At 45.2% G+C, this 26,894-nt stretch overlaps 1 protein-coding gene across 1 annotated transcript; it reads right to left on the reverse strand.

The window, feature by feature from the left end:
* Nucleotides 1-1,784: 1,784 nt before the first annotated feature.
* Nucleotides 1,785-14,248, reverse strand: LOC144111870 (uncharacterized). The gene is made up of 6 exons (XM_077644898.1): nucleotides 14,162-14,248; nucleotides 12,354-12,785; nucleotides 12,205-12,289; nucleotides 10,639-10,785; nucleotides 5,066-5,287; nucleotides 1,785-2,147 (listed from the first exon to the last, which is right to left on the reverse strand). Exons 2-6 carry the CDS (start codon nucleotides 12,599-12,601, stop codon nucleotides 1,962-1,964), a joined length of 888 nt encoding a protein of 295 aa, XP_077501024.1. The 5' UTR covers nucleotides 12,602-12,785; nucleotides 14,162-14,248; the 3' UTR covers nucleotides 1,785-1,961.
* Nucleotides 14,249-26,894: the final 12,646 nt, after the last annotated feature.

The following is a 26,894-nucleotide window of genomic DNA, read 5'->3' on the forward strand; positions in this document are numbered from 1 at the left end:
GCTAGGAGGCGTAGAATCACGTCGAGTCGGCGTTGGTAGAAATGGGAGTGGTGGCAAAGTTTGAGGCGGCCAAGAAAAACCCAGCAGACCGCCAAAGCGCAAGAGAGCTGCGGTTGCTGCTTCAGAGGACACGGGTGCCGACTCGAAAAGTGCCCGGGCAGCGCCTTTATTGTTCATACCCTATTATACACCGCCATTTCCTTAAATGTACACATGTCCCGCAAGATTATGGATTAAATAATATTTACATCCGAACGTTTTCTTCTTGTGCGATCCATTTTCATTAAGTTTGACTAGCATGACCGTGAGGCGGAGGTTAAACGCCAAATGTGAGGGTATTTTGTTTGGAAGAGGCTTTCCCGAAGCTGCAACGATTCCTTACGTTAAGCTGGAGTAAGTTTTACCTGTGCAAGGTACACGTGCGTTAAGAGAGAGTAGCACAAGTAACGGGCCACCTGAGAGTCAGATGACAACGCATGAGGCTGCGGTATACGGACAGGGCGATAACAAGAGCTCCACCGTTCATTGTTAGAGGGTGTTCCGCCGATAGTTATTGTCTTGCAGAGATTTCTCTGCCACTGTTTTTTTTTTCTTTGAAAAAAAGCTTGGTGGCCTAGGCGAGCGGTCAAGAAGGTCATGTGTACAGTCACGAACGGCTGGCCAACGCTGAGGCGCGACGCTGAGAAAGCGGCGCGAGGTGTTCGAGAAAGTTTGCTTGTTTTGCGCAATTTACAAGAATGTGGAATGGACGAGTGCGTACCAAACAAAGGTTCTCGTTGTGGTGCATTTCGAGCCACTTCCATTGTTTTGTTATTATGTGCTCTTTTGTACTTCAAGGGGCAGTATTGTTAGTAAAGTTACCGGTACACTCTAAAAAAAAAGGTAGTTGCAGTTATTAACCGTTAGGGTAGTAACTGCTTGTCACATATGTTACTACCTAGGTAGTAACTGTAGGTATTAACTGCAAGGTAGTGGTTGTTACTACCTCCAGAGAGGTAGTAACAGGAACTACCCTATGTAACAGTTACTACCCTTGGGGTAGTAAGTAGAGCTACCTTTAATGTAGTAACGGCAACTACCTATAGTGGCATTTACTACCTCTGGAGGTAGTAACAGGTACTACCTTAAGTAACAGTTACTACCCTTGGGGTAGTAAGTGGAGCTACATTTAATGTAGTAACGGCAACTACCTATAGTGGCATTTACTACCTCTGGAGGTAGTACTGGGAACTACTTTTAGGAATACTTACTACACCCTGGATAGCAGTGATCGCAACCACCTTTTGCAAACAGCTCTGCTTTGTTGTTGATGAGGCAACCACCAGCCTGAATGTTGGCTAACAAAAGTTACAAGCAATATGAAGAAGGGGGCTTATATGGCTGCTCCAAAAAGAACCAAGCAAACAAATTTTCTTGAAACGATGCAATGTTTATTTCTTGCTGGAATGGCTTAATCGGCTTTTTCCAGCAAAGCAATCGCCCGCAGAGTGACTGGCTTCAGGGGAATTGATTTTAGGCCACAGAAATGCTCTAAAACAGCAAAGGTGTTCTTGTTTTTTTTTGGAGTATTCGATGTTCATGAACCAATATATTTCCATGACTGTGGCGAATCCACTTATCACATCTATTGCTTCCACTTTCATGTTTTCGAATGTTGCACACACATTTGTTGCAGTATGCGGCTTGTCATTCATGACAATGAAAGGGTAGCTGTCCTGTAATCAAATGGAATTTATAGAAAACAAGGCACTTTCAAGCAAGCCAAAAACCAAACAGGAAATCAAGTAAAATCTTACCGGTCCTCTTAGGTAGAATGCCTCCTCTTTCACTAAGTGTGGTAGGAGTTGAAGTACGCCAACAGTAAAGCAATCTGTGCGCAAGGAAAAGGAAATTCGTAGAAGCGGACAATTACAGAAACAAGAAAATAAAATGCAAGAAATTAGAATGAATAAACAAATTTCTCAAAACGTACATTTCTTTGCGTCACCTTCACTGTCAGCAATTGCCTTTTGTACCTCGCTGAAAATTTTTTGTGCTGCGCATGATGTTTTAAGGATGCTGAACAATCTTTGTCCATGACCATTTATGAAGCCAAGTAACTTTCGTTCGAAGTCAACCTTGCAGATTTCCATTAACTCCTGGTGAATCTGAAAATTATGAATGAAAACTTAGCCACAAGTTAACAGTACAGTCTCAACGGATTGACAATTCAAAGCAAGCAGAGAGAGAACCTAATCAAATAAAACCCCGGTGCTAGAAAATTCAACACTGGGATATTTAGTCACTGTAATAATACATCACCATCACAACACTAACACAGCGTTGTAATCATCAAACTATGCCCACTGCAGAATAAAGGAGTCTCCCACTGACTGTGTGACCATTGTCCTGTGCCAACAGTGGACACCCCATAACCAAACACAGTAACACCTCGTTAATTTAGATTTCACGAGATTGGAGGAAATGCCCATCATAATTATGTGTCAGAATTAATGGCAGGGAGAATCAATGAAAATTGTAACGGAGTGTCTCCATCAACATGCTTTTATGTAATGAAAAACTCTATAAACACCGATTGCTTTGTGTGAGAAATTTCAGTGAAATAACCATGCAGTGCCGGTGATTTTTTGCTTCTGCCCCCAGTGTGTACGATACGTGCTCTTTAAGGGTGTGCAAACAGGCGCGGCAGAAGTGTCGTAGCAAGATGACCATTAAAGTTCATATGACAGTGCATTTCCACTGCTCCACCATTCAGCAGAACTGCTAAATATGGTGACTGGTTTATGAGAGTTTAATGTCCAGAAGCAACTCGGGTATAAGGGGCGCGCCATAGTGGAAGGCTCCGGATAATTTCAACCAACTGGGATTCGTTAACATGCACAGACAACACGCAGTACACATGCGTCTTGTTTCGCCTCCCCTGAAATGCAAGACACCTGTGTACAGTGCACTGTCAGCGCATGTTGAACAACCCCGGGTGGTCGATACCCAGAGCCCTCCGCTGTATACGGTCTCTTTCATAGCCTGAGTCACTTTGCGTTGTTAAATCCCCATAAACCAATAACAATATTAAGCAGTTTTTCTGAATGGTGCAGCAGTAGAGACACACTGCCATATGAACTAATACTCATCTTTCTACGACACTCTTCCCAAACTCCCTGTTTGCACACCCTCAAAAAGTGCATTTCGCACACACTGACAGCATAAAGGAAAGAAATCACGAAACACTGCAATAAGAAGATAGCTCACAGCATGACCAGTGATGCACAAAGAAAAAAAACAAAAAAAAACAAAAAGGCAGAGTGCAGCACAAAGTAGAAAAAGCATCCCGACATACCACCTCGACTGATATTCATGGGGATGAATACAATGTCTTTACACTCAAATTATATACACCCGCTACTTATGACACGCTTCAGAGTGACCAGAGTCGGGTGAAACTCAAGAACAACGGGGCAGATGCCCTCCAGCCAGTTGCGTCAACTGTTATGACCTCGCAGTCAACCTTTCTTTTTTAGCAGCACATACGTACATAGAACACAAAAGGACAGAAAGGACTGCGATGAAACAGAGATGCTTAACTTCAACCACAGCTCAAAAAATGATTGTCAGGGTTGCCTCTCACAATTGTCAGCCCACTTTTGGAATTTTGACATCAAAAACAATGCTCCTATGTTTTTGAAGGAATAGTTTTGAATATATTCCACAGTGAGGTTACTCATGAAACAGTGGAAGCCGCCAAGATTTCGGGGCCCAAAGGTGATTATGTCAATACATCCGTTTTTCTTTCGATAAAGAGGTCCTTCCTTTTTGCTTTTATCTGAGTTTACATTGGTTTCACCAGCATGCTTTACATCCCTCCAATTTATTTTATTGCCACTCACCTTCCCCTTTGGCATTTTAGTCCTCACCCCTTTTTACTGTCTAATTTATATATTTTTTAGTGTTTTACCTCTACCAGGTGCCTTCATTTCAAATAATGCCTATTTTACCTTTTAGACAGGTCTATTCTCTGCATTTAGTTTTGTGATTTTTATACAGGAGCATTATTTTATGCATTTCATAATACCAATAACTCTCATGCTTTCACGTAGTCTTATACATTCCTACGGACTGAATTTTTTGTGTTGGTTTTCTACTAAAAGTTCTAATTCTTTCATAAAATACAAAAAATCCTATTCACACCTGCTGGCCATGTTACCTGTTGGCCTGTTGTATAAAAATAAATCTATATTCACCGCCACGATTTTCCCCTTTGGTAATGATACTAGGGGCTGGTTGCAGTCTGAATATAGGTTGCAAGTTCTTCTAATTTCGCAAATACTTGGAAATAACTTGCCGCAACACTACATTGACCGTCTCTAACAGATAATATATGCGAGAAGTTAATCGTTCACCGCTATGCACTAATAAAAGCTTGAAGACTTTGGAAAACTGATATAACACATGATGTTTGAGCGTTTTCAATATTCATTTAAAATATTATACTGAATATTGGCGTTGCAGCGCCATGATACAAAAGTTGTCATCCTCAAGAAAAGGGCTATTGGAATGTAATCCTCACCAACAACTGTTTAAGGAGCTAAACGTAATACCTTTCAATGTTGTCTATGATTACAGAACTACCATTTTAGTCCACCGAACAATTAACACTAACACTCTTTATCCCTCGGCCATATTCATTTACCCCACCAACCCTCTCAGGTGTTCCTTTTCAGAATAAAGGTTCTAAATATTTCTTCTAGTGATGACCGCACCTGCTTAGATGAAGACAAGTTCTTTACTCGAAACGTTGCCTGACGAGCAAAGTTTATCGCTCCCTCTTCCTGCTCATTTTGTTTTGTTTTCAAAAATGCAACCTTCTACAATTTATCTCCACATCCTGGTTAGTGCAAGCACTGCTTATGTTTCAACTGAATCTAATGCTTTCTCAATTTATTTAGCCTCTTACAGCAGCTGGTTGTATTTTTCATATCTCTGAAACCTGAAGGATGGAATGAGTATTACTGCTTGTTGAAAACCTTTTCAGTAAACCAGCCTGATGCTCAACTTTTTGGAAGCTTACCATTTCCCGAAGTGTCAGGGCTGGATACTTGTCCAGCAATTCCTCCGTTGATGGACTGTTTATTTTTATCCATTTTCTCCTTGAGGGGAGAGTTGTCTCCATGAAAACTTTCAATTTTTGTATATCTGGATTGCACCGCTTCATTTCCTTTGCCATGAAGTCTACATGAGCAGCTACGACTCCATCAACTTCTTCTACTGTAGTTTCCAAGGTGTCTCTTGGCTTGCAACGAAAAATTGAAAGCATTAATACGGTTGAGCACAATATCACGAGTAAGGGCTAGCATAATTTAGGTAACACAGACCTGCTCTTCTAAAATCCTGATTATGATCTATGACCTCAGCAAAACTTGACAACTGGATATCAGTCTGTCTTGTCAGCACTCTGCAGCTTTTGTATTGAGCTTTATGAAGTGCTCTTTCTTTAGTCAAAGCCTAATTCCCTAGAGTACCTCCAATGCATGCCTTTGTAGCTATTGTAATTAACTGCCTAGTCCACAGTTTCCGACCTTGATAGCTTTGGGGAACCGCCCAGAGTTTTTGAAAGGTGCTGCAAGACCTTGTGTTTTTGTTTCTGTCTTGTTTTGCTTGATGTGTGCAAAGTACAGAACCATGCATATGCAGGTCCCTTCAAGAAATCCAGAAATAGATCGATGACTGTTGAATATCAGCAGTTACATTGCTGCAGTATGATTTGTGCCAAAAAAGTGATTACCTACAGATCACTGAGCAACCACTGGGCTCGATGGAACTAACTTTGAGAAACTATTTGCTACATTTGAATGGTGCAAAGGAACACACACAGGAAGAGAATGGAACAGGAAGAGCGTCCCCTTGTTTTCCTGTCTTTGTTCCTTTGTGCCATTTAAATATAGTATGAACAAGCTAGCCCAACAGCAAGTACTTCTCAAATAGACTCCAGTGCAAAGGCTGACGGGGCCCTTATATAAATGAAGGGTCCTCCTTCAAGGAATGCTAACGAGGAATACTAAGTTAAGCTATACAGATAAGCTAGCGTTACCTGATAGAAAGTGTTATTTTTACCACACACACAAAAATATTTTATAACCCACAATATTGTGCAAAAGCAAAGCACCCTTGGTGCCACTACTAAGAAAGACCAGCTGCCATGGGTGATGTCAGTACAAGCTTTCTTAAGGAATGCTATATCGCTCTCTTGAAGTGCGATCACCATCAAAATAAGAGGAAAGCAGCATGGCGGGCATAGGCAAGAATATGAAGAGTCCTGTACTTGAAACAGCACTGAACAGATGACAGAGAGTAAAGGCTACATGCGAACACGAGCACTGAATTGTTCACCTTGAATTCCGTGCACTCAGGCTGCATGTAAGTGTTGCAAGCTCGCAACAGCATTCGCGCTCTGTTCGGTTTGCTGGGTGCTAGGTGGCCAGTGAAGCGGTTTCGTTCTTACTTCAGCCGTAAAATCGGCTAATGCTTACTGTGGGTGGTATGAAATTGCATGGTTTTGTTTCTTTTTCAACACGTGCTTTTGCAGACACACTCATGCATGCATGTATAACAATGTTAAAGCAGTCGAGAAAGCATCTTCAGAACTAGTGTTCCTCGTATGTATGGGAAAAAAAGCCGCTGCTTCAAACAGGATGAAGACGAGAACTGGACAGGATGAGTGGTAACTTGCAACTAAGGTTTATTGGAAAATAGAGTAAATTGCTGGGGCTAGTTGGTTCATAATACGCAACGGTGGAACCAGCGAAATGGACGCAGGACAAGAGCAAGAAGGCACACACACAACACCGCTGGACCTACAGCTGATTTATTATGAGGAATTAAGCCACATTTATACATGCTTCCTGCACGCATGCACACTTTGACATTGTGAGGGAAAGTTTAGGTTGACAGGAACTGATACTCCTTTTCAGTGAGCCGCCGCGGTGGCTGAGTGGTTATGGCGCTTGGCTGCTAGCCCGAAAGACGCGGGTTTGACCCTGGCCGCGGCGGCCGAATTTCGATGGAGGCGAAATTCTAGAGGCCCGTGTGCTGTGCAATGTCAGTGCACGTCAAAATTTTCGGAGCCCTTCACTACGGCGTCTCTCATAGCCTGAGTCGCTTGGGGACGTTAAAACCCCCATAAACCATAAACCATAAAACCTTTTCAGTGACTATGTATGATTGACGGATCGCTTACGCATATCTGCTTATTTTTCCTGATTAAGAAAGCTTCTAGTAGCTCGCGCTCATGTCTTGACTTCCCCCGACCGATAATGCTGACCAGGTGAAACCGAGGGAAACAGTGGCAGTCCTTGATATGCAAGGCTAAATTGCTTCCCATGCCCAAAGTTCTCATCTTCGTCCTGTTTGAAGTAGCGGCTTTTTTTCTCCACACGTATGTCAGACCAACTGGTCCAAAAGCTGCCTTTGTTGTTCCTCAGTTACACATCGGATGGTATCAGCTATAGCTGTAATATTTGGAGGTCATTGAAAGAGGCCGTTGTACTTTCCTGAACTGCACATAGATCATGATCATAGTGGTGATGATGAAAAGCTAAGCAAAAGCCGATAGTTTGGGTTGCCAAAGCTGGATACGATGTGAATTTCTAAATTATTCTGATCCAATCAAGAAATACCTCATGCAAAAGAGGTATTAAAAAAGAATGAGTCTATGCCATCTTTGCATCAAATTTGAGCACAAAGAAGCTAGCGGTTTAACCGAGAGAAGGTTTTTATAATGCTTGCAGTTGCGAACTTGCTGCATTCAACGGCTCCACGAAGCTTGAGTGCAGAGAATGCCAGGAGAAATTCAGCTTGCAGTTTGAGTCTAGCCTTTCTCTCCATCATCTGTTTTGTGCCACTTTAACTACGACACTGTCTGTATTCATAGCTATACTTCACTCTCGTTTCGACGGTAACTGCCCTGCCCATTGAGACAATAGGTCTGTTCGATTCGGCCTGCACGACGTGCACCAGTTCACGTCAGTTCAGATGAAGTGCCGTGCTCATGCAGCGCCAGTTCAGCAGTGCAGACCTAGCGCCGATTCGAAATGAACGTAAAAGTGCAGATATCGTGCGAGCCTTCTGCTTTTCCTGCTCTCGTTGGACGTCGGTCGCAGTGTTGCTTCATATGCGTGTTTTCTGTGCGGAAGAGAAAAAAATGAACTGCGGCTTACTGCATGTTGTGAAGGCAGCTATGGACGTTATCGATTCCGACAGCGACGAAGAGGACTTCAACGACTTGTTCATGATTGCAATGAAGTTAGTGAGGCCACTGAGGAACCGTGGTACTGCGAGGACGTTGTCAACAGATATGAATTCGAGTTCCAGCGTCTTTTACGTTTTTCAGGGAGCACGTTTGATTCTCTGGTGGGTAGTTTTAAAATATCGCCATTTTTCCCGCACCCAATGGGAGGCCGTCCGCAAATAAGCCCAGAGAAAGCGTGCCTCATCGTTCTGAGTTACTTGGGCACGCAAAGCAACATGTACTCTCTAGCAGACCGTTTTGATATTTCTGTGTCCTCTGTGCAAAAGCGCATCGAAAGAGTCTTGGACTGTTTGAACAACATTAGCTCGTTTGTCATCACCTGGCCGAACCAACAGCAAGAACGAAGCAAGGCTGGCTTAGCAAAAGCCGGTGGCTAGGGACCACGGAATACAACCGGCTGCGTGGACGGTTGCCACATTGAAATCAATAAACGAGCTGTGTCACCACAGTCCTATTATAACCGGAAGAACTATCCATCTTTGATTCTGCAGGGCATATATGATGACCGCAAAATGTTCATTGTTGTGTTCATCGGTTTCCCGGGCTCGGCACACTACGCTAGGGTTCTTCGTGAGAGTCCATTTTTCGAAGAGGCCACCGACAAATGCGCCGATGGATACATCATAGCATCACGCATACCTGGTGTTGAGTAGGAGTACCCGTTGTCTGCGCGAACAGGTTGGCCATCTTCACCAATCACAGGAATAATGAACGTGTTAACGCCATTCAACATCGCATACATGCCGCCGTCGTCTGCTGCCATTTTGCTCTCTGCTGCTGAACTACTGCACGAAGTCGGCACTGCCGGCCGAGGAAGTGCAGTGTTTAGCTGAACTAGGCCTGCACGACGCCTGCACTTGCTTGAAACGAACGGTGCCGTGCAGAGGGCAGAAGGCTGCACTCGTGAAACGAATGGCGAAGTGCAGCACGAAGATAACTAGTTCAGGGAGTGTAGGCGAATCGAACGGACCTAATGACAGTGTTTCTCAAGAATGCTTGTACCGTCGTCACCCATGGCAGATGGTTGAATAGTAAGCGGTAGCTCAACGAGTACTTCGCTTTTGTGCAATTTTGTAGGTTACAAAAGTATTGTTTTCAGTGAAAACGACATCTTTTATAAACTTTTATAAACCCATCAGCCTAGCCTTAGCGCTCCCCTTCAGTGTGCCTTTAGTAAACAATTCAGCTTGGGAGTCAAGGTGTCCACATGAATGATTGAGATGTGTGGGATTTCACCTCCTAAATCCAGACATGTGCTAGTAAACAGTTTGGGTTGGGGATCAAGGTGTCCACATCAATGATTTGAGATCTGTGGGATTTCGCTTCCCAAAGCCAGATATGAGATAATGAAACAGCATCTATAGCTGCAATCAAGGCTTAATGGGCACAACCGAGTCCCACTTAAGGTAGCGCATTATATACAGCTGCAACGTGGTGAATCTTGACAAAAAATTCAATATGCGCATGCCCAAAACTGATCAAAAATGCAATTAACTATGATGGAAGAATGAGTTTTTTTATCTGATGTTCCAGCATACCTCTAATCCACAAAACTCATTTTAAAAACTGAATGGTTCTGTTAACTCTATTTCATGTACATTTTTGCTAAAACAGACTCAGCACAGTCAATGGGACAGTTGCATCTGCTAATGAATCCCTCCTATACAGGCTATATAAGGAAGGTGGCATACCAGGCCCCACAAACCGGTGGCAAAATATATGTGGAACAGGCGAAACACCTACCAGCACGTCAAGTGACTACCTAGGTACACATTGCCAGGATTGTGGTGGTGTTTCAAGCCTAGCAAAGGTACTCCATGACATGGTTCACATGGCCAAGAGTGTATAACCTCAGTAGTTGTAATAACAGTCATCGTTTGGCTCTTATTTTTTGCTATCTTCTGTGCAAGGTTTCAAATTAAGCATGAAACACCAACTTGCATTGAATGCAGCTATTTTACAGCTTTGACGTTATTGTACTTTAAGTCCAAGTCAGGTCTGCTCGTTATATTTTCTTTACTCATTTCTTTTAGAGATGCATGCCCAACTAGTGGTCTGCACTGATTTGAAGCCCTCCAATTGCTTTCATGGCTATGTTTTTTTGTTTCGTTAGTAAAATAAGATGGTAGAAATTTTTTCTTGTTATAAAAGATCTTTACGGGGGCCAATATTGTTACTTCATTACAAAGCCCAATTATTATAATTTTCTTGCCCACTTGTGCGCAATGATCACAGTAAATTTTAACATGCAACTCCCCTTCGCAAACTGAGCGCAACAGAATACTTTACTTTTAAGAGTGTTTTAAATACTAATGTTTAGCTGTAGTTTCACTTACCACGCGGCATTGCTTCTTCAGACCACTTTTGTCTTGGAAGTTCCCCTTCCTTCCAAACTTCTTCCTCGCCTCTTCAACATTAGGATCATTGTCCGCGGATTTTCGGATATTGCCCATTTTGTACTTAATTGCAACCCTCCATGAATCCTGTAAAACAGTGCCACTGCATTATAAATTCAAACTGACCGAAATGGCCGCCTAGCAGCCATCAGTCACAAATACAGATTTGCCTTGGAGAAAGGGATGCAAGAGGGCATAGGTTCCACATATGCCTGTGCAGTGGCCACTTGTGCTTTTTGTAGGAAAAGTTAAAAGCAGCACTGCCTTGTTCTAGCCAAAGCAGATATGCATGAGCAATCCGAACGCACCTGCTGCCCAGTGCATTATTAGCCCTGTACTTAATGCCTTAATCAAGGATGTTTGTGAACAATACGCTGTGCTCTTGATTGATGCATGTGCATGAGGGGCCCTCAAGCACGCCTGTACGGGCACAAGAAAGTTTACTTCCGCACTTTAAAGGGGCTCTGAAAGGGGCTGTAATGAAGTTGAGATATGCCTGGAATGTTAAAGCACCCCACATCACGAATAATGTCCAGCAAGAATTTTTTAATGCATTTCACGAAAGCTGAGTTATCTGTAGTCAAAATTTGAATTTCAGCATCTTCGCGCTTTTCCCTCTCCTCTCAGCCCTTTTTGCACGCTGGAAGGTAGGCGCTCCTCCGATTCCTTACCCAGAGCAACGCGGCTTATTGGCCGTGGCCATAGCTGCCCGACGTCTGAAAGAATCTAACCAATAACCATCTCCCAACTGCTATACGCTGGTGCAAGTGACGGAGTACGATGCGGGCATGGAAAATTCGCTGGAAAGGGCTTACCAGCTTTCGTGCGTGATTGTGGATTCTCTGCTGCATGTAGAAGTGAATTATTTTGGTCAGGTTTTATTGCTAATAAAAACACAATGCAGTGGTTGGGTGAGTTTATGTGCTGTCCTCGAGAGGTGTTTCAGAGCCCTTTTAACTATGGTAGTACATTTCCCATCAATGGCCAAGAAAAGTTTGTTCATGAATAAGTGCAGCAACCTGACACATCACAATACACTTACACAGAACACTCTGGTATGCCAATTTGTCCATGAGCATGCACAGCAGTGACGTTGCACACGAGAACAAAACCATCCAAGATAAGATTACCTCAAGAAAATGAGCCACCTGTCAAGAAAGAAAGCAGCAAGGGAAATATAGCTTGCTAGATAATCCACGAAAAATATGTAGCAAAAGCAGAAAAAACAAATGCTGACATGACGAAGAAATGAACACAAACCTGTGCATTGCATGCATTGTGCTCCGCCGGTCATTTTATCGCAAATGAATTTTTCTCTCTGCTTTTCAGAAAAAAAAATTGTAATCTACCAACCACAAAGCATTTACTCATTTTTTTTGTTTGAGAAGACGGTTCACTTTATAATTTTATAGTAGGCATCATTTTCCAAAGTGTTTTTGTGTGCCAATATTACCAATTCCTCATTTAGAGTGACTAGAAAGCAAGCATGGCGATTCATGTACTTACATAACCTGTCCCAATCCTATCCCTGAGAACAGGATACTTCAGAACAAGAGCCTTGGCCGCAGGCTCGTAGAATTTTCCAGGGTACCTGTGAGCACATTGCAGGCGTAGCATCAGAAATCGCGCACGCACCAATACTAGGCAATACTTACCAGTCAATTGTCAGCAAATGTGCCGTGATCCAAGACACTATACGGTTTTTCGTACGACTCGACACTTCTCCTAATGCTGTACCCTCAATGTCTGCCTTGATATCCAGTGGAATAGGAGGCAGTTCATACAGCGGTTGCTGAACAGTGAACAGGTGCTTGTCTGGCTCACTACAACTGGGAGCCAACACCAATGGTCCATCATCAGTACTAAAAAAAAAGAAGACAGGGGACAGAATTTGGTGCAACATAAGTGCATTACTACAATGTACCACGTAATAGTTCTAGCATTTAAAGCTGGCCTACTCACCCAGTTTCGAGTGGCAAGTTTTGTTCATCACTGCTGCTACTGCCAACGAAGTTTATTTTATCTCCATCAGAAAATGTGTGCCCCTCTGGAACCTCGACATATGTGTCGAAACGTGAGTTGTAGACCTACAACAAAAATTACCTTGTGAATCAGAAGCCACAAACACATGAAAGTGAAGACAACTAATTACACAAATTATTTCACTGCGGGCACGCTGAAACCTTTTAGTTTACCATCTGTTTGGAAGACTGTCCTGGGCATAAAATAAATTAACTTTTGTAACACAGGCAAAACCCATGTTAACAGAACCTTTCCAGAAGTAACACTAACGAGTGAAAGGCTGCAGATGCCCAAATTCTGAAGGTTGAACAATGCCTGACCCCAGATGCGCATCATATATACTGCAGTTAACAGCATGACAGACATCGTTGTTGCAGGCTCATCTTTGCTCACAACTAAGATACATGCTCTAATATCTAATAATTGGGTAATTCTAGGCAAAACGTCTCAGATGCTGTGCTCTACAATATCTGATTTGTTCAAAAGAATTCATGGAAACTAATCCGAATGTGCATAATAGAAGACGAAATTATTTTTGCCAAAAAAATTTATTTGTAGGTGAGCGCAGAAAGATAAGAAACCAGACACCGCTCAATAGTTAACAAACAGTCCAAATTTTTAGTAGTCACTCCAGAAATTTTTAAGCGACATTTGCTGATTCCGGCTTTTTATCAGATTCGGAGCATTTATGCCATACAAAACTGTATGTTCCGAATCTTATTGAAAGCCAGAATCTGTGCAAATGTCATTTAAAAATTTCTGCAGTGGTTTCTAAAAATCTGTATTTTTTAATAATTATTGAGCAGGGCCTGGCTACTCACCTTTTCGAATGTTGAAACTGCGCTCAATAAATTTTTTTGACAAAAATAATGTAAGCTTTGCTTGCGCACACTGGAATTAGTTTCCATGGATTTTTCCGAACAAATAGGAGATGGTCGAGCGCAACATCTGGGACGTTTGGCGTGGAATGACGCAAATACATTTGGCGCCTGTGTCTCAAGGTTAGAAAGTAAATTTTCGACACAGCCTAAAGCCTATTTCACATGCGAGCGAAAATGCCAGCCAATCCTGCCGCCGCGGCGGAAAAACCTGTTGCGAGTCGTCGAGGCGAAGAGCGGCGAGGTTCCAACAAGTAGTAAATTTTCGCTGCGACGCGCCGCTCAGTCGCTTGGATGTGAACCAGCCACGATATTATGTTGCCCTTGCGCGCATAGCCAACTACGGCCGCGACCACGTGCGCGCGAGGAAGAGCCCCGAAAGCACCGAGCGATTAAAATAGCAGCAATATTTGATGGGAATAACGCGCTACACAAGAAAAAAGACAACTGAAACGTGTCCGCTTCTGTGTGTAGCGCGTTATCCCCATCAAATGTACAAGCAACTAGCCCACATTGCTGCCTTGTTAGCAGCAATATATCGTATGAAAATAAAATGCACGCACCTCTATTCGGTCGCACTGCAACGAAGCCCATGAATCTGCTAGCATGGCAGCATTGATGACATCTGACTTCTTGCGGTCTCCACCGACGAAGAGAACCTGTTTTCTGCCTTCCCAGGTCACAAGGCATTCAATGGGCGCCGATGACATTGCGTATCGCAGGATAAAGGACAGTAGGCAGTTCGAAAGGACGGCTGAGGTAAACAGTGGTACTCAACAGCAAAAACGAGTCGAAGCACACAGCGAAGCCTTTTTACCATCGCACGCAGGCTGCGGGCGCGCTCCTATTCTCTACACTAGCCACGATCTGTCGGCGCGCGCGGCGCGGTGGACAGAAAGTGTCATATATGCGAGCAGTTTAATCAGTGGGGAAACAAACCTAAGGCTGCATCAAAGGGTGCAAAGTACGGAGAGTGCCTTAGATGTAATATATAATATATAAAGCCATAATCTGTACAAATGTCATTTAAAATTTTCTGGAATGATTTCTCAAAATTCTGATTTTTTAATAATTATCGAGCAGAGCCCTGTTTCTCACCTACTCAAAATGTTCAAACTGCGCTCACCTCACGAATAATTTTTTTTTCAGCATAATATTTTAGGCTTTGATTACGCACATTGGGATTAGTTTCCATTAATGTTTTTGAACAAATTAGAAATTGCCGAGCGTAAAACCTGGAACATTTGGAGTGGAATGCCCCAGAAGCACTATATAGTGTTTTTTTGGGGGATCTTGCTGCATGCATGTACTTTAGAAAAGCCTTTGCATCATAAAACATATGGAATCGGGCAGCAAAGCCATCAGGAGTGTTATATATACTATCATTCCGTGGTCATGCATGATATTGGGCATTTTCTGTTCAAAGTAGTAACGTTTACTACCTAAGCCATGTTAGTTGCACCCGCATTTACTACCTACGCTTCTTCTGAGGTAGTAGAAAGGTAGTAACAAACGGAAAAGGTAGTAACGGCAGCAGTTACTACCGATTTACTACCTCTTTCTTCTTTGAGGCAGTAACTAGGTAGTGAAAAGGTAGTACAAAGGTAGTAACAGCGAAAAAAGGGTAGTAACTGCAGCAGTTACTACCTTTTTACTACCTTTTTTTCTAAGAGTGTACTTCTCTACTTTTGCAGCAGGGGTCCGCCGTGAGAGACCGTTTTCTGACTTGGATGCTCCTTTCACCTCAGGTGGCCCATCGGTGATGGTTTAATAACGACTTACAACGGCGGGAAATGACTAGAAAATGAACTGAAGTTTATAAAGGAGATTCACGAAATGTACAGCGTATTAAATCGAGTGGAAAAATAGTTGGTACTGGCTAACCAGGAAATCTTCCCTCCTCGGCATAACCGAAGTTGCAGAAGATCTAAACCCAGCATAGAACGGGGGATTTAGCTGCCAGGCTCGGTTTTAAATCCTCGGGAGTATATCTCGCCTCCAGGAAGCACCGAATAGCAGCAAGCCTCAGCACGAATGGTTGCTTTCTGCGTGCTGTCTCCTTCAACTATGACAGTATTAATAGCTCTTGCCCAAAACACAAAATCCAAAAAAGTAATATTATTTACAAATTGCGATTCACAGAGCAATCTCCGCAAAAGCGATTCGCTCTCCGTATCACGCATCCCTGCCTTCAACTCAGATAGACGCACAACGGCTAAATGCGGGGAATGGCCACTGTAAGTGCTAGTGCACTGAAAGCTATTTGTGCGCTAGCACTTATAGTGGCCATTCTCCCCCCCCCCCTTTTCGCCGTTGTATGTTAGTATGTTTGCATCAAATTGGATATTATGCAAGCCATGCCTCATAAAGGTTGGCTTTGGAAAATATGCAATAATGCCCGTAACAATGAAGCGCTCCGTTTATGACATGTTTGCCGACACCAATGGCGCTCTTCTCCGCGCTGCAAAGCGCCGTTTTTACTATCACAGATTTAATGATTTTTCCGAAAGGTACTGTTAAGTCTTCTCTCTCATATAACACCTCATAGAGACACCGGAAACAGCCAAATCTTTTGTGAAACATTTTTCCGGACACCAAGGCGTACTAAGGCAACTAATTTCAGTTTTTCTTTTGCAAGGTTTCAAAAGGGCGCGATCACCTGCTTGGTCTTGTTGGTTTTCTATCCTTAAGTTAACAACGCAGAAGATAAACGGGGGCGCGAGACAAGCCTCGTATACATGAACCCGACGTTGCGGGTCGAGTCGGGGCTCGTCAGATGTCCGGCTGACTCAGCCCGACCTGACCGTGTATATATGAACCCGTTTTCTGTCGGGCATAGATCGCCGCTACTCGTAGCGTCGAGCAAGAAAACCACGCGCGCACGCTGGAAGAGGAGGCACGCCCAGACGGGGTTTCCTTTCCCGTCTCTTGCTGTTTCCGGTCGGTTGGTTCATGGTTGGTTCTCCCATAACGTGCGCGCACCCTTCAAGACCGGCCGTGGCTCGCTTTGATTTCCAAAGTGTGTCTCCACTGCTGTGTTGCTTTATGTTATGTTTGCATCAGCTCTATTTTGTGGCGCTTTTAGTGCCATAGATTAATCTGCACAATATGATGCCTGCCATGGCACTCTACAGTCAAAACGTTCGCTTTACGTTGCCATCTTGGGCGCTGTCGACGTCGATATTGGTTTCCACAGCGGAGTCCACGCCATAGTCGCAAGCTTGAGCGAGTGGTTGGTGGCTCAATAAATAACTTATGCGTGCGAACCATTTTTATGTAGACGGGGACGCTGCACCCTTGCTATATTACTAGAGCTCCTAAAATCCAGGAATTTACCTTGGAGGTCACACCAGGACGATTTTTTTCAGCACCTACAAGAGTAAACCTTTTCATCAAGTTTTTTTCAGCAGGCGTGCAGCTGCACTCAGGTAAAGTTGCAGTCCATCGCGCGCAGAACGTTCCAGTTCCTTGAATACGTCCTGGTTCCTCAGAGGCTTGATGTCCCATGCTTCACTGACTCTTTTTGTTGCTATAAGCGCCAAGATCGACTACATTGAATCATCGCTCCACACCGCGCATCCAATTGTACTCATTCTTGCCGCCATTTTGACATATCACTATACCGGAAACAGGTTATCTCCGAGTTTCTGCAAACGCTGCAGCAAGACCAGTAACGAGGCAATAGAGGAGACGGTAGCCCGACGCGTCAGGGTACACACGCTCCTTTCAACCTTGTCGGACCAAGTCAACCGTCCCCCTGCAGTCATGCTGGCCCAGCCCGGCTCGACGGTAGCTTAGCTCGACCCCCTAGCGTATACATGAGCGCGATAGCCGGTTTTCAGCTCGACAGCCTACTCGACCTGACTTTTGTCGTGCTCATATAAACCCACAGTGTTCAAGTCCTTCCCCGACTGGCTCAAACAAATGATCGTATTTGCAATGATCCGTTTGCGCAGGAATGTAGTCGCTTTGTTAATTCAGTTGGGTTTGAATGAAGAAGGCGGCATCGGAAGACGGTAGAGGTTACCATGCCAGGCGCTCTTGTGCTGGTGGATCCCAGCAAAACAGGTAAACAACCATCTACGTAAAATGAACGTCCGACGTGATTCGTCAGAAACAACTTTATGGTTGTGACTTTTGCCTTAGGTTTTGTACATCAACTATACGGTGGCCTAAGCAGAAAATGCATCTAGGAGCTCATAATGACAGGAATGGGAAGTGGAATCTCAGCGTTCTGTGCAGGGCAATATTAGGAGAGAATGATTGCTTCTGATATTGCAGTGAATTTTGTGGAGTGCAATCCTTGCGAAGACTCATTGTTTTCCGGGGCTAAGAAAAATTGCATCACGCTGCGGAAATATGGGAGACCGCCTTCCGCCCCCGCACTCCCACAACGTGGATGAAACGTTTCCGCTCGCTAACCGCGGAGGGGTTCGTGCTCGAGGGAACAAAGGGAGGGACGAGAAAGTGGTAGCACTCATATGCTATTTATTACACTTGCAAATAATACACAGAGCGGGCCAGCTAGCTAAGGAACATAAAAGAGGCATTCCTCGGAAATAGAAGGCTACGTAAGGAGGGCTTCCGACTTAAGGCTGTGGCAGGGGCGCGACTTCGGAGGTACGGGCGGCGAACGTTTGTATGCGCCGATAATAGTGGCCGGGTTTTCCAATGCCCGCCGCATTCTTGGGGCAAAGCCATCCCTGAGCATTTGCTGGGGAAGGTGACAAGAGCGCGTGTTTGCTGCGCTCGCTTCGCTGCCTGGAACCCGAAATCCAGCGGCAAGGCAGGACGGATCTCCGTGCGCCTGCCGCGGTAGGTGACGAGAGCGTGCGGCTGCAACCGCTCACGACGCTGGCCGGATCCCGAAGAGACTCTCAACGGCTTCGCGGAGTTCCGCTTAGCCTTCGCTACCCCCATGAGGGATACTTTCCTCCTCGCCCAGCCGGTGCTGTCCTGACGCGCGATGGTGAAGATGGACCGCGTCGAAATGTGGAGGGAAAGAGGTTCTCCACAACGCATGCAGCGCGCACTGCGCCTCTCGTGTAGCACAGGGAAATAAAACTCAGGAAGGATTAGGTATCACAAGAGGGCAAAAATCAGTGGCTGGAATAATCGAAAGGATGTCTCTCCGTGCACTGTCTACGTGTCGCATCAACAGGACAAATGAAAGAGAATTTAGTATTGACGTCAAACACTTACAGCTGGAAAACTGATGGAAATCAAACGCCATAAAATGTAGAAGCAAATGGCGACTTCAACAATGAAACTGGGAGGGAAGGTACGGCACGACGCACACCATTCAGTGCACGCACGCCCCGAAGCTGCCGCCGTCAAGTGATTGCCCGTAAAACGCCACACACCTTCCTGATGTGCTAGACTGCTGTAAGTTGCTTCCGTTCAACGCACGCGCGACAACTAGTGTGTCGTATATGGGGCGCTCCATGCATAGTGATTTTGTTTCCCGCTGTAGTAGGGAGTCCGCACATGTACTTCAGCTTCCGGCAAGCGCTGAAAGGAGCCGTCCACTAGCCGCACGAGGCTTTTCGTTCCAGTGAGATCCTTATTTCTCACTAAGCTTCGTTTTATGATTACAGCGCTGCTTCCCGTGTCTCGCAACACTGTAATTGTTTTTTTCTCATACCTTCCCTTTCAGGACTGGCATTCTGTTCATTTCGGCTTCCGGCAGCGCGTTCACTATGGCGTTCACGACTGGTCCCTTCGAGCCGTTCTTCTGTTCTACAAAGCCATTTTCATCTTCTTCCTCCAGGTGGTGACCTGAGGAGGCCCGTACGCACGATACCCGGGGAATGGGCTTGCTTGTGTTCGGATAAACCGCGGCTCTTTGCCCCTTCTGGCCGCACTTAAAACAAGCTGTTGGGCTACTGTTCGTAGCGCTGTTGCGGCAATTAGACGCGTAGTGGCCTGACTTGTTGCAGAGGAAGCATTTTGGCGCAAGCTTTGTGCCGGGTCGAGCGACTCGGCTGTCCGAATTTCCGCCGTTTTCCGAATTCGTTGTCTTAATTTTGCTGAGATTTGTTCCTTCTTGAGCTTCCAGGAATTTTTCAGCAAGATCTAGCATTTCGGAGAAGGTGTTGGCCTTTCTCCGCTCCAGGTACAGCGACAAGCTCGGGTGGTAGCTACTCAGGAATTGTTCCTTAATGAGAAGCTCGCGAAGTGCACTGTATCCTTGTGCAATTTCTGAAAGTTGCGTCCACCGATCAAAGTAGTGACTTAGTCTCGCCACATACTGGGTTGCCGTTTCGCCATCTGTGGGCTTCCCTGTTCTGAATTTATCTCGAAATCCCTCGGTGGTGAGTCGGAATCGCTTTAGCAAGGCGGCCTTTACCTTGCTGTAGCTTGCTGCATCTACCGTAGACAATCGCCCGAATATGCTTAGAGCTTCCCTGCTCAGACACGTGCTAAGAACGGTATCACATTCACCGTCTGACCAATTCTGACTTCCCGCGATTCCTTCAAATCGCCTGAGGAACGTGTCGAGATCATCCTTTTTTCATCAAACTTGGGAAGTAATCTGCTGGCATCTATCCGCAGGCCGCAGCCTTCTTCTCTAGTGCCATGGACGTCCGCTGAGTCGTTCACAGCATGTTGGAGCTCCAGCTTCATGGCAAGCAGTTGCTTTTCGCGTTCGAATTCTCTCTCTCTCTCTTTCTATCTCAGCTTCTTCTCGAGCTTTCTCTCTTTCTTTTTCAACCATATCTCTCTCCTTCTCGGCTTCTTCTCTAGCCTTCTGTCTTTCTTTTTCAGCCTTCTGTGTCTCCTGGTTGACCCATTTCCGTAGTTCAGCCTCGGACATCCCCATCTGGATGCCAACCTCAAATAGTTCCTTCAAGTTCATTTTCGGATACTGAACTTCTCAAGGCAAAGACTACCTCTACACGGTGAACCTCAATAACCGCTTCAGCGCGGCTCCTCACAATATTGCTCTGCTGCAATACCCTCGTTTACAACCTCTTCGTAAACTCCTTTAGACTCTTTCTCCGTTCTCTGCGCTTACAAAGCAACAAACGTCCTGTCATGGACGCCAGACATATGTCACCGCTTCGCGCACTCTTGCGTGCGCTCCCAGACACCCTTAGAGCTTGTGGGGGGGTAGCGGTCTCGGTCACACAGGAGATGCCCTCGACTCAGCGTGGCAAGCTCAGCCAGAGACCAGCTACCAAGTGACAAGGGGGTTGGTCGTTTTGTTCCCAGCTTTCGCCGGTCGCAAGCCAGAGAATGGGTCGGAGCCAAAGGTTCACAAAACAAAACAAAGTTAATACAGCAAAGAGACGATACAGAGGATTTCACAATCACTTGTACGAGCACATGCGAATTGATTTACTAATGCAATGCAACTCGTGCAAACTGACAACAGAGAGAGATTAGAATTCAACAAAATTATTGCACCTAAAATACACTAAGACAGAGACAGACAGACAAACAAACAAACACAATTTGTTCACCGGGCACTGCCACAGTCGACGACCTGAGAAGCACGATGGAGCCGTCCCAGAGACTGGCGCACGTTGCCTCGCTGGTCCGTGGCTGGTCGAGTTGTGTTCTCCCGGGAGTCGAGCGCACGCGCTTCCCTGAAGCTTAAACGGCGGCTCGGGCTAACAGACAGCGGTTAAAGCCCTCATTTATAGGCGCGGTCCACATCTGTTAGTTCTTCGCGCCAAGGCAGGCGCCCACATACACGCAGTATCAACTGCACAAGCTCCTTCTCCTCCTCGCACCGGGCGCAAGACCCCATCGGTCAAGCTCGGAGACCGGGTTCTAGAAGTATCGATGGTTGTCTCGTCCTGCGCCGTCGGCAACGCGAGGGGAGAAAAGGGAGAGGGCTCTACTTTGCATGGTCGAGGCTACATACTCTCCGTCGAGAATGAGTAGAAACTACTCGGACCTTCCGGAACAATCGACAGCGAGCGCGGCCTGTCTCCGTTGGCGTGCGCCGGCAAGCAAAACGGAAAGGGCAGCAGCACACGCAAAGCTACGCACTCTCCGAGGTTCCTTCTCCGCTGTTTTTTTTTTTTTACTGTGCACGGGCGCGACTGCTTACGCGCAGCGCCGTTTTTTTTTTTTCGAATATGCGCCCAATTTTGACACACACATAAAACAAAATCGTACGCTGACTGGAGGCAGCGCTTTCCAAAGCGTGACATATGGTAAGGGCCGCTGTACCATCGTTTTTTAACCGCATGAGGACGCGTCCTTGCGCCCATGCGCACGGGCCGATCAATGGCACGCATGAACGTTTCCGCCCGGGCGCACCAAGTTCGTCAACTTCAACTTTCTGACGCATGTGCGGCTGGTCGCATCGCAGCTATTGGCTGCTGTCCCGTGACATGCCAGCGCTACCCCCTTCTCAATTTTACCTATGCAAATTAGTCGGCCAGAAGCGGAGTTAGAAACCAGGCCTAGTAGGTGGCAGCAATGCTGAGAAACATATAATATTGGCGGCTTGTAAATTCCACGAGTGTGGGCAGCGACTTCGAACTTCGCCGTGTGCAACAGAGACGAGCGAAAGTCCCAGAAGTTGTCTGGCTGCCGTCTACACCGATTTGATTGAGCTTCCTTCAAACCTACGCTAGAGTCTACGCAAGATATACGCAGTGCCGGTTCCGCGAAGTGTTTATTTGGAGCCGTTTGTGAGTGTTTCAAGTGTTCTTTATTCGCGCGATGATCTTCACGAACAGCAGCGAGAAGCAGCTCCCTAGGGGAATTTCCTGTGCATAGAGCAAGCTTCACAGCGAACTGACAAGTGTGAGTGTAGTGATCGCGGTCTGAACGAGCGCTTTTGCTTCAGTAAATGATATGGCCTGCAGGTATAATTAAGCTCGAAAAGCTCACTACGCACGCCTTGTTTTCCGAATCCTGAAATGAACTTCGAGCTGTCGAGCAGGTCGTGGTTCTTGTGCACGCTTGTGTACTGGAGTTGAGAAATGCCTGAGTGTGATGTGATGAAATGAACTTCAAGCTCTACTGCTAGTCACATTCATTGCAGCGGGTGCAGTGAACGCAAGCGCTAGTCGTTGTACCTGCGGCGCAGCCATCACCAATATTGATCATGGTTCTTGTGTAACTGTGTTAGAGAGGCGCAGGGAGTTCGACGTTATCATTGTTAAAGCTGTGTTTTGCGTATGCGAAATGACCTCGGCTGCACGGCCGTTGAGCTGTTTTCTGCCCGAGGAAACGGAAGCGGCGCCACCATTCTGCGGCATTGTGCTCCATAAAGTGCATTTTTTGACTGTGAGTGGCCGGATTACGACGGTATGCTGACGGCGCTGTTTAATCAGTGTGAAAACATCGGTGTGCATGGCAGCTGCCACTTCTGGACCGTCTGTTTTTACTTCCTGCCGGCTATAGGGCCCTAGATCTACAATAAGCATTTGCATTACAAAGTGAATGAATCCAACTTCCCCTGCATGAGATCATGGGCTGAGCCAAAGCAACAGCCTTAATTTTGGGTTGTGACATGTTATCACCAGATCAGGAACAGTTATTGACGAGCAAAAACCATTGCGCAAACTTATTCGCAGGCGTTTCACATTGCACAAATCACTAATATGTGCCGAATAGTGCAGCGCTGTTTCATAAGCATTTCATTTGATATGAAGCCGGAAAAGAACCACAGCAGATGCTTACGTTTCTCAAAGAGAGCAACCGATATACAATTGTGCCTTATTAATGTGAACACGTTGGTTCCGGATCAGAACTGTACATAGAAACAGTTTTCAATAATATTGAATCGTAATGAAAAACAAACATATTAAGTAAACTGCTACTATTAAAATTCATTTTTTGCTGAGCAGCATGGAGTGAAGTTAAATTTTAGACAAATGCTGGAAATTTAAGTGTATTATTGTGGTTGCCATGGCTACTAGTAAAATATACCGATCTTGAGGTGCTCTCTGCCATGACAGGCGGGATAGAAACTGCACTCGCTAAATCTGCGTCTGATCCCATATTCGTTGTTTTCTTCACTACACGGCTGTCGCCAAGCTCATAAAAAACTCGGCTTTAATGGTGTCAAACAGTTGTTAAGAAGCGCTTCCTAGGTAAGTTGCAGCAGCGTGTGTGAGATATTCTGGAAGCATTTAGAAGCATATGTCACCAATGCACTTGTACACATGCATCTGCTACGTACACCTCGCCTGCTTCATTAAATTTCTTCTCCGCCTCCTCCTCCTGCTAAGTTCATTTACCGGCCACTGCCTGCACTGAGCATTATTTTCCTGCCGTGTGAAGGCGATGGTGGGCCTATGAAAATGTATTTGTCAGAGATGTAGACTGCGTCAGAGATTTCCTTAGCCTTCCTTGCATTCCCTGCATTCATAAATTGGTTTGCTCGAATGTAGACTATTGTTTGCACTTTCCGCAATGCTCAGCTATAGGTTATTTGGGACTCTTATCTGTTCAGATTTGTTGTATGGTCACAGCAGGCCCATTTTTGTGCATATTGACAAACCATGTTAACAAAGTGTAATTTGATTTTTGAAAATGTTTTATGCGCTGTTGCACCGTGGTTGTCTCTGCACTGCTGTGGTTGAGCCATTTCTGAAAGTCCTACAGTTTCGGTGCAGCCATCGACCTGTCGAAGCTTAGACCACAATTAATATGAAGCAATTTCCTTACAGCGTATTTTGTATTTACAGGTTGCCTGCTTTGCACCTGCGCTAAGTTCTCCTGTCTGACATGCTTTGAACTGTAGTTTTTTTATTCTTGGCGCGTGCTGTGTTTAAAAAAGCATTAACTTAGTCTTGCTAGTAGATATCAGTGACGTTAAAACAAAAAGGTTATACGGTAAGCGAGCGGCTTAATTCATTTTGTGCAGTGAACAAAATGCGGCAGAAAATGAGTCACCGAGCCTTTCAGTGCCAGTGAAAAAAAAACATGAGATAGTGGGTTACAGGGCTGCTGCAGCGATTACCGGCAATCAGTGTGGTTGCGTCAAAAAATGGCAAAAAAAGGGACGAAAAGAAAGTTACAAGCGATAAGAAGATGGTGTAAAGGGCCGCGAAAGGTGGCCAGGTAGGTATCATTAACAAAAAACAATGAAAAATTACCCCAGAAAGGGCAGGAAATGCGTTAAAACCATGAAGGACACAGAAGAGATGATACAAGAAGAGATTACACATAAAACCATGCAGAAAATAAAAGCTTCCAAACGTGCCCAAAACGGGGAAACTAAAAGCTGCGTAGGATAAAACAAGATAAAGGCTGTAGGATCGAGGAATGCGTGAATTATTCAGCTGTGTGTGGCACACAAGAAACCTTAGGTGTTTGTCAAGTCACCCAGAAAATCCAGCACTTTTCTTCACAAGAAGAGGGATGGAGTGCTCACACATTGTTCACCAACAAAATGAACTTTGAGGTCTTCGACGATTTACCTCGTCAAACTATCTTGTCCTCAGCCGATAGTGGTGCAGCAATTAAAGTCAGGGATCATGGATCGTTCAGGTCGGTTTTCTCCGGTTTTGCAGTGCTTCGAGTACTTCACCAGGTGCCCAGAAATGGCTATACTTTTAACATTGTTTTGATGTTCTTGAAGTCGGTTATTGATATACCTTCCAGTTTACTGATAAACTTCACGCAGCATCCTACTGGCACAGAGTAAATTATTCCTGAGTCCCAGGGAATATATTGGTCAGAGTGTGCCGCCCTACACCATCGGGGTTCCAGAGGGTTATTCACTTGGAACAGAGGGTGGAAAGCTTGGTGGGAGCTGTGAAGACGACATCCACGCCGGCGTGCTGTGCGATTTTCTTGAGACGATGGCTGAGTGTGTGGAGGTAGGCCATTACCCCAACATTTCTGCTCTTATTGTTTGAAGTAGCAGCACCCACGTGCTGCCGAGAGTTCTTGATCATGGAGCCAGTTACGGATACTAGCAGATGTAAAGGGTAGCCTTCAGTTAAAAGGCGATCGTTCTGGTTATTGAAGGTATCCAGGATGAAATGTTCGAACAATTTTTGCAGCGCTTTTTGGAAGCCTAGTTTCACTATGCCCGCTTGACATGTTTTGTGTAGGCTGACGCGAACGGCTGCGGTGGCTTCTTGCCTCTAGGTTGATAAGACAAGCAAGAGTGGTTATCGGAAATCGTAGGCTCAGGTCAAGAAATCTTATTGGCGTTTCATGCGTCAAAGGGAGAGGTATGCTTCGGTCAGATAAGTAAAGGCCTGTGATACCACTGAGGTGAAGGATTCGTGGCTGCAATATAAAGGACGAGATAGTTGTCAATGCACCGGAAAAGATTCAGCCGCCGCGGTGGCTCAGTGGTTGCGGCGCTCGGCTGTTGAGCCGAAAGACGCGAGTTCAATCCCGGCCGCGGCGGTCGAATTTCGATGGAGGCGAAGTTCTAGACGCCTGTGTACTGTGCGATGTCAGTGCACGTTAAAGAATCACAGGTTGTCGAAATTTCCGGAGCCCTTCACTGCGGCGTCCTTCATAGCCTGGGTCGCTTTGGGATGTTAACCCCCTAAACCAAACCAAAAGTTTTACCACGGCCGTCTCAAGAATCATGTTATGCAAAATTTTGTCATGTTGGGCAAGAAAAAGTTGGCCTGGAATGTGTTAACTAGAAAGTTCGCTTCATCGCTTGTGTGTGTCGATTCTTCGTGTATCCGTGTTTCATCACGCTGTTTCTTCCTTTTAAGTGCATTACCAATTATTCAGGAACCTTGCTCTCCAGTGGATCTTGTTTCCCTTAATATATGAAGTATTCTTTCGCAGCCTCAACCAGGAGTCGTCCAGGAGATATAAGCCACCTTACCAACTCCCACACCATTTTATGCTTACACTGAAGGTAAAAGGCATGTATTACCTTTTACCATGTACTAAGCAACCACTTTATTTTCATTCACATGGACACCTTTAGAACTTTTTTGGAGCTGTACATACAACAAGTCAGCTTGTTTTTCCATTTGTCATCATTGACCGGCTCTCAACAGAACTCTCCAGGCCTGTTTACACCGCTGCATTCCAGCTTGTGCCATTCTCGTTGGAATTGAGCTTAGGAATGAATGATAAAATAAAACTGGTGGACTGCTGTCACTGTGTAAAAGACAAAGCGGTGTATTTCAGCGCAGTGATACATGGCTTGGCCCCTTTAATTGTCAACACACTGTGCTATTTCAATTTTCTCTTTCCTAATGGACTGAATAACATTAGAGTAAGAAACCAATACGGTCACTGTGCTGTTAAATGCAGAACTGCTGCAGTTGCAACTGATTTTACATACTCCCAATTACAAAAAACGTCACAATCTTCTCGTGTATTTCCGTTCGCACTCGA

This window comes from Amblyomma americanum, unplaced genomic scaffold (assembly GCF_052857255.1).
Source record: "Amblyomma americanum isolate KBUSLIRL-KWMA unplaced genomic scaffold, ASM5285725v1 scaffold_12, whole genome shotgun sequence".
NCBI classification, from domain to species: domain Eukaryota; kingdom Metazoa; phylum Arthropoda; class Arachnida; order Ixodida; family Ixodidae; genus Amblyomma; species Amblyomma americanum.

What these genes read in the sequence shown, in the direction of transcription:
- LOC144111870 (XM_077644898.1), bottom strand. Translation starts at nt 12,601, where the DNA reads ATGTTGCACCAAATTCTGTCCCCTGTCTTCTTTTTTTTTAGTACTGAT. An exon ending in TGAAGAAGCAATGCCGCGTG is followed by an intron (nt 5,288 to 10,638) that starts GTAAGTGAAACT and finishes TTTCGTTGCAAG; the next exon opens with CCAAGAGACACCTTGGAAAC. An exon ending in CCCTGACACTTCGGGAAATG is followed by an intron (nt 2,148 to 5,065) that starts GTAAGCTTCCAA and finishes CATAATTTTCAG; the next exon opens with ATTCACCAGGAGTTAATGGA.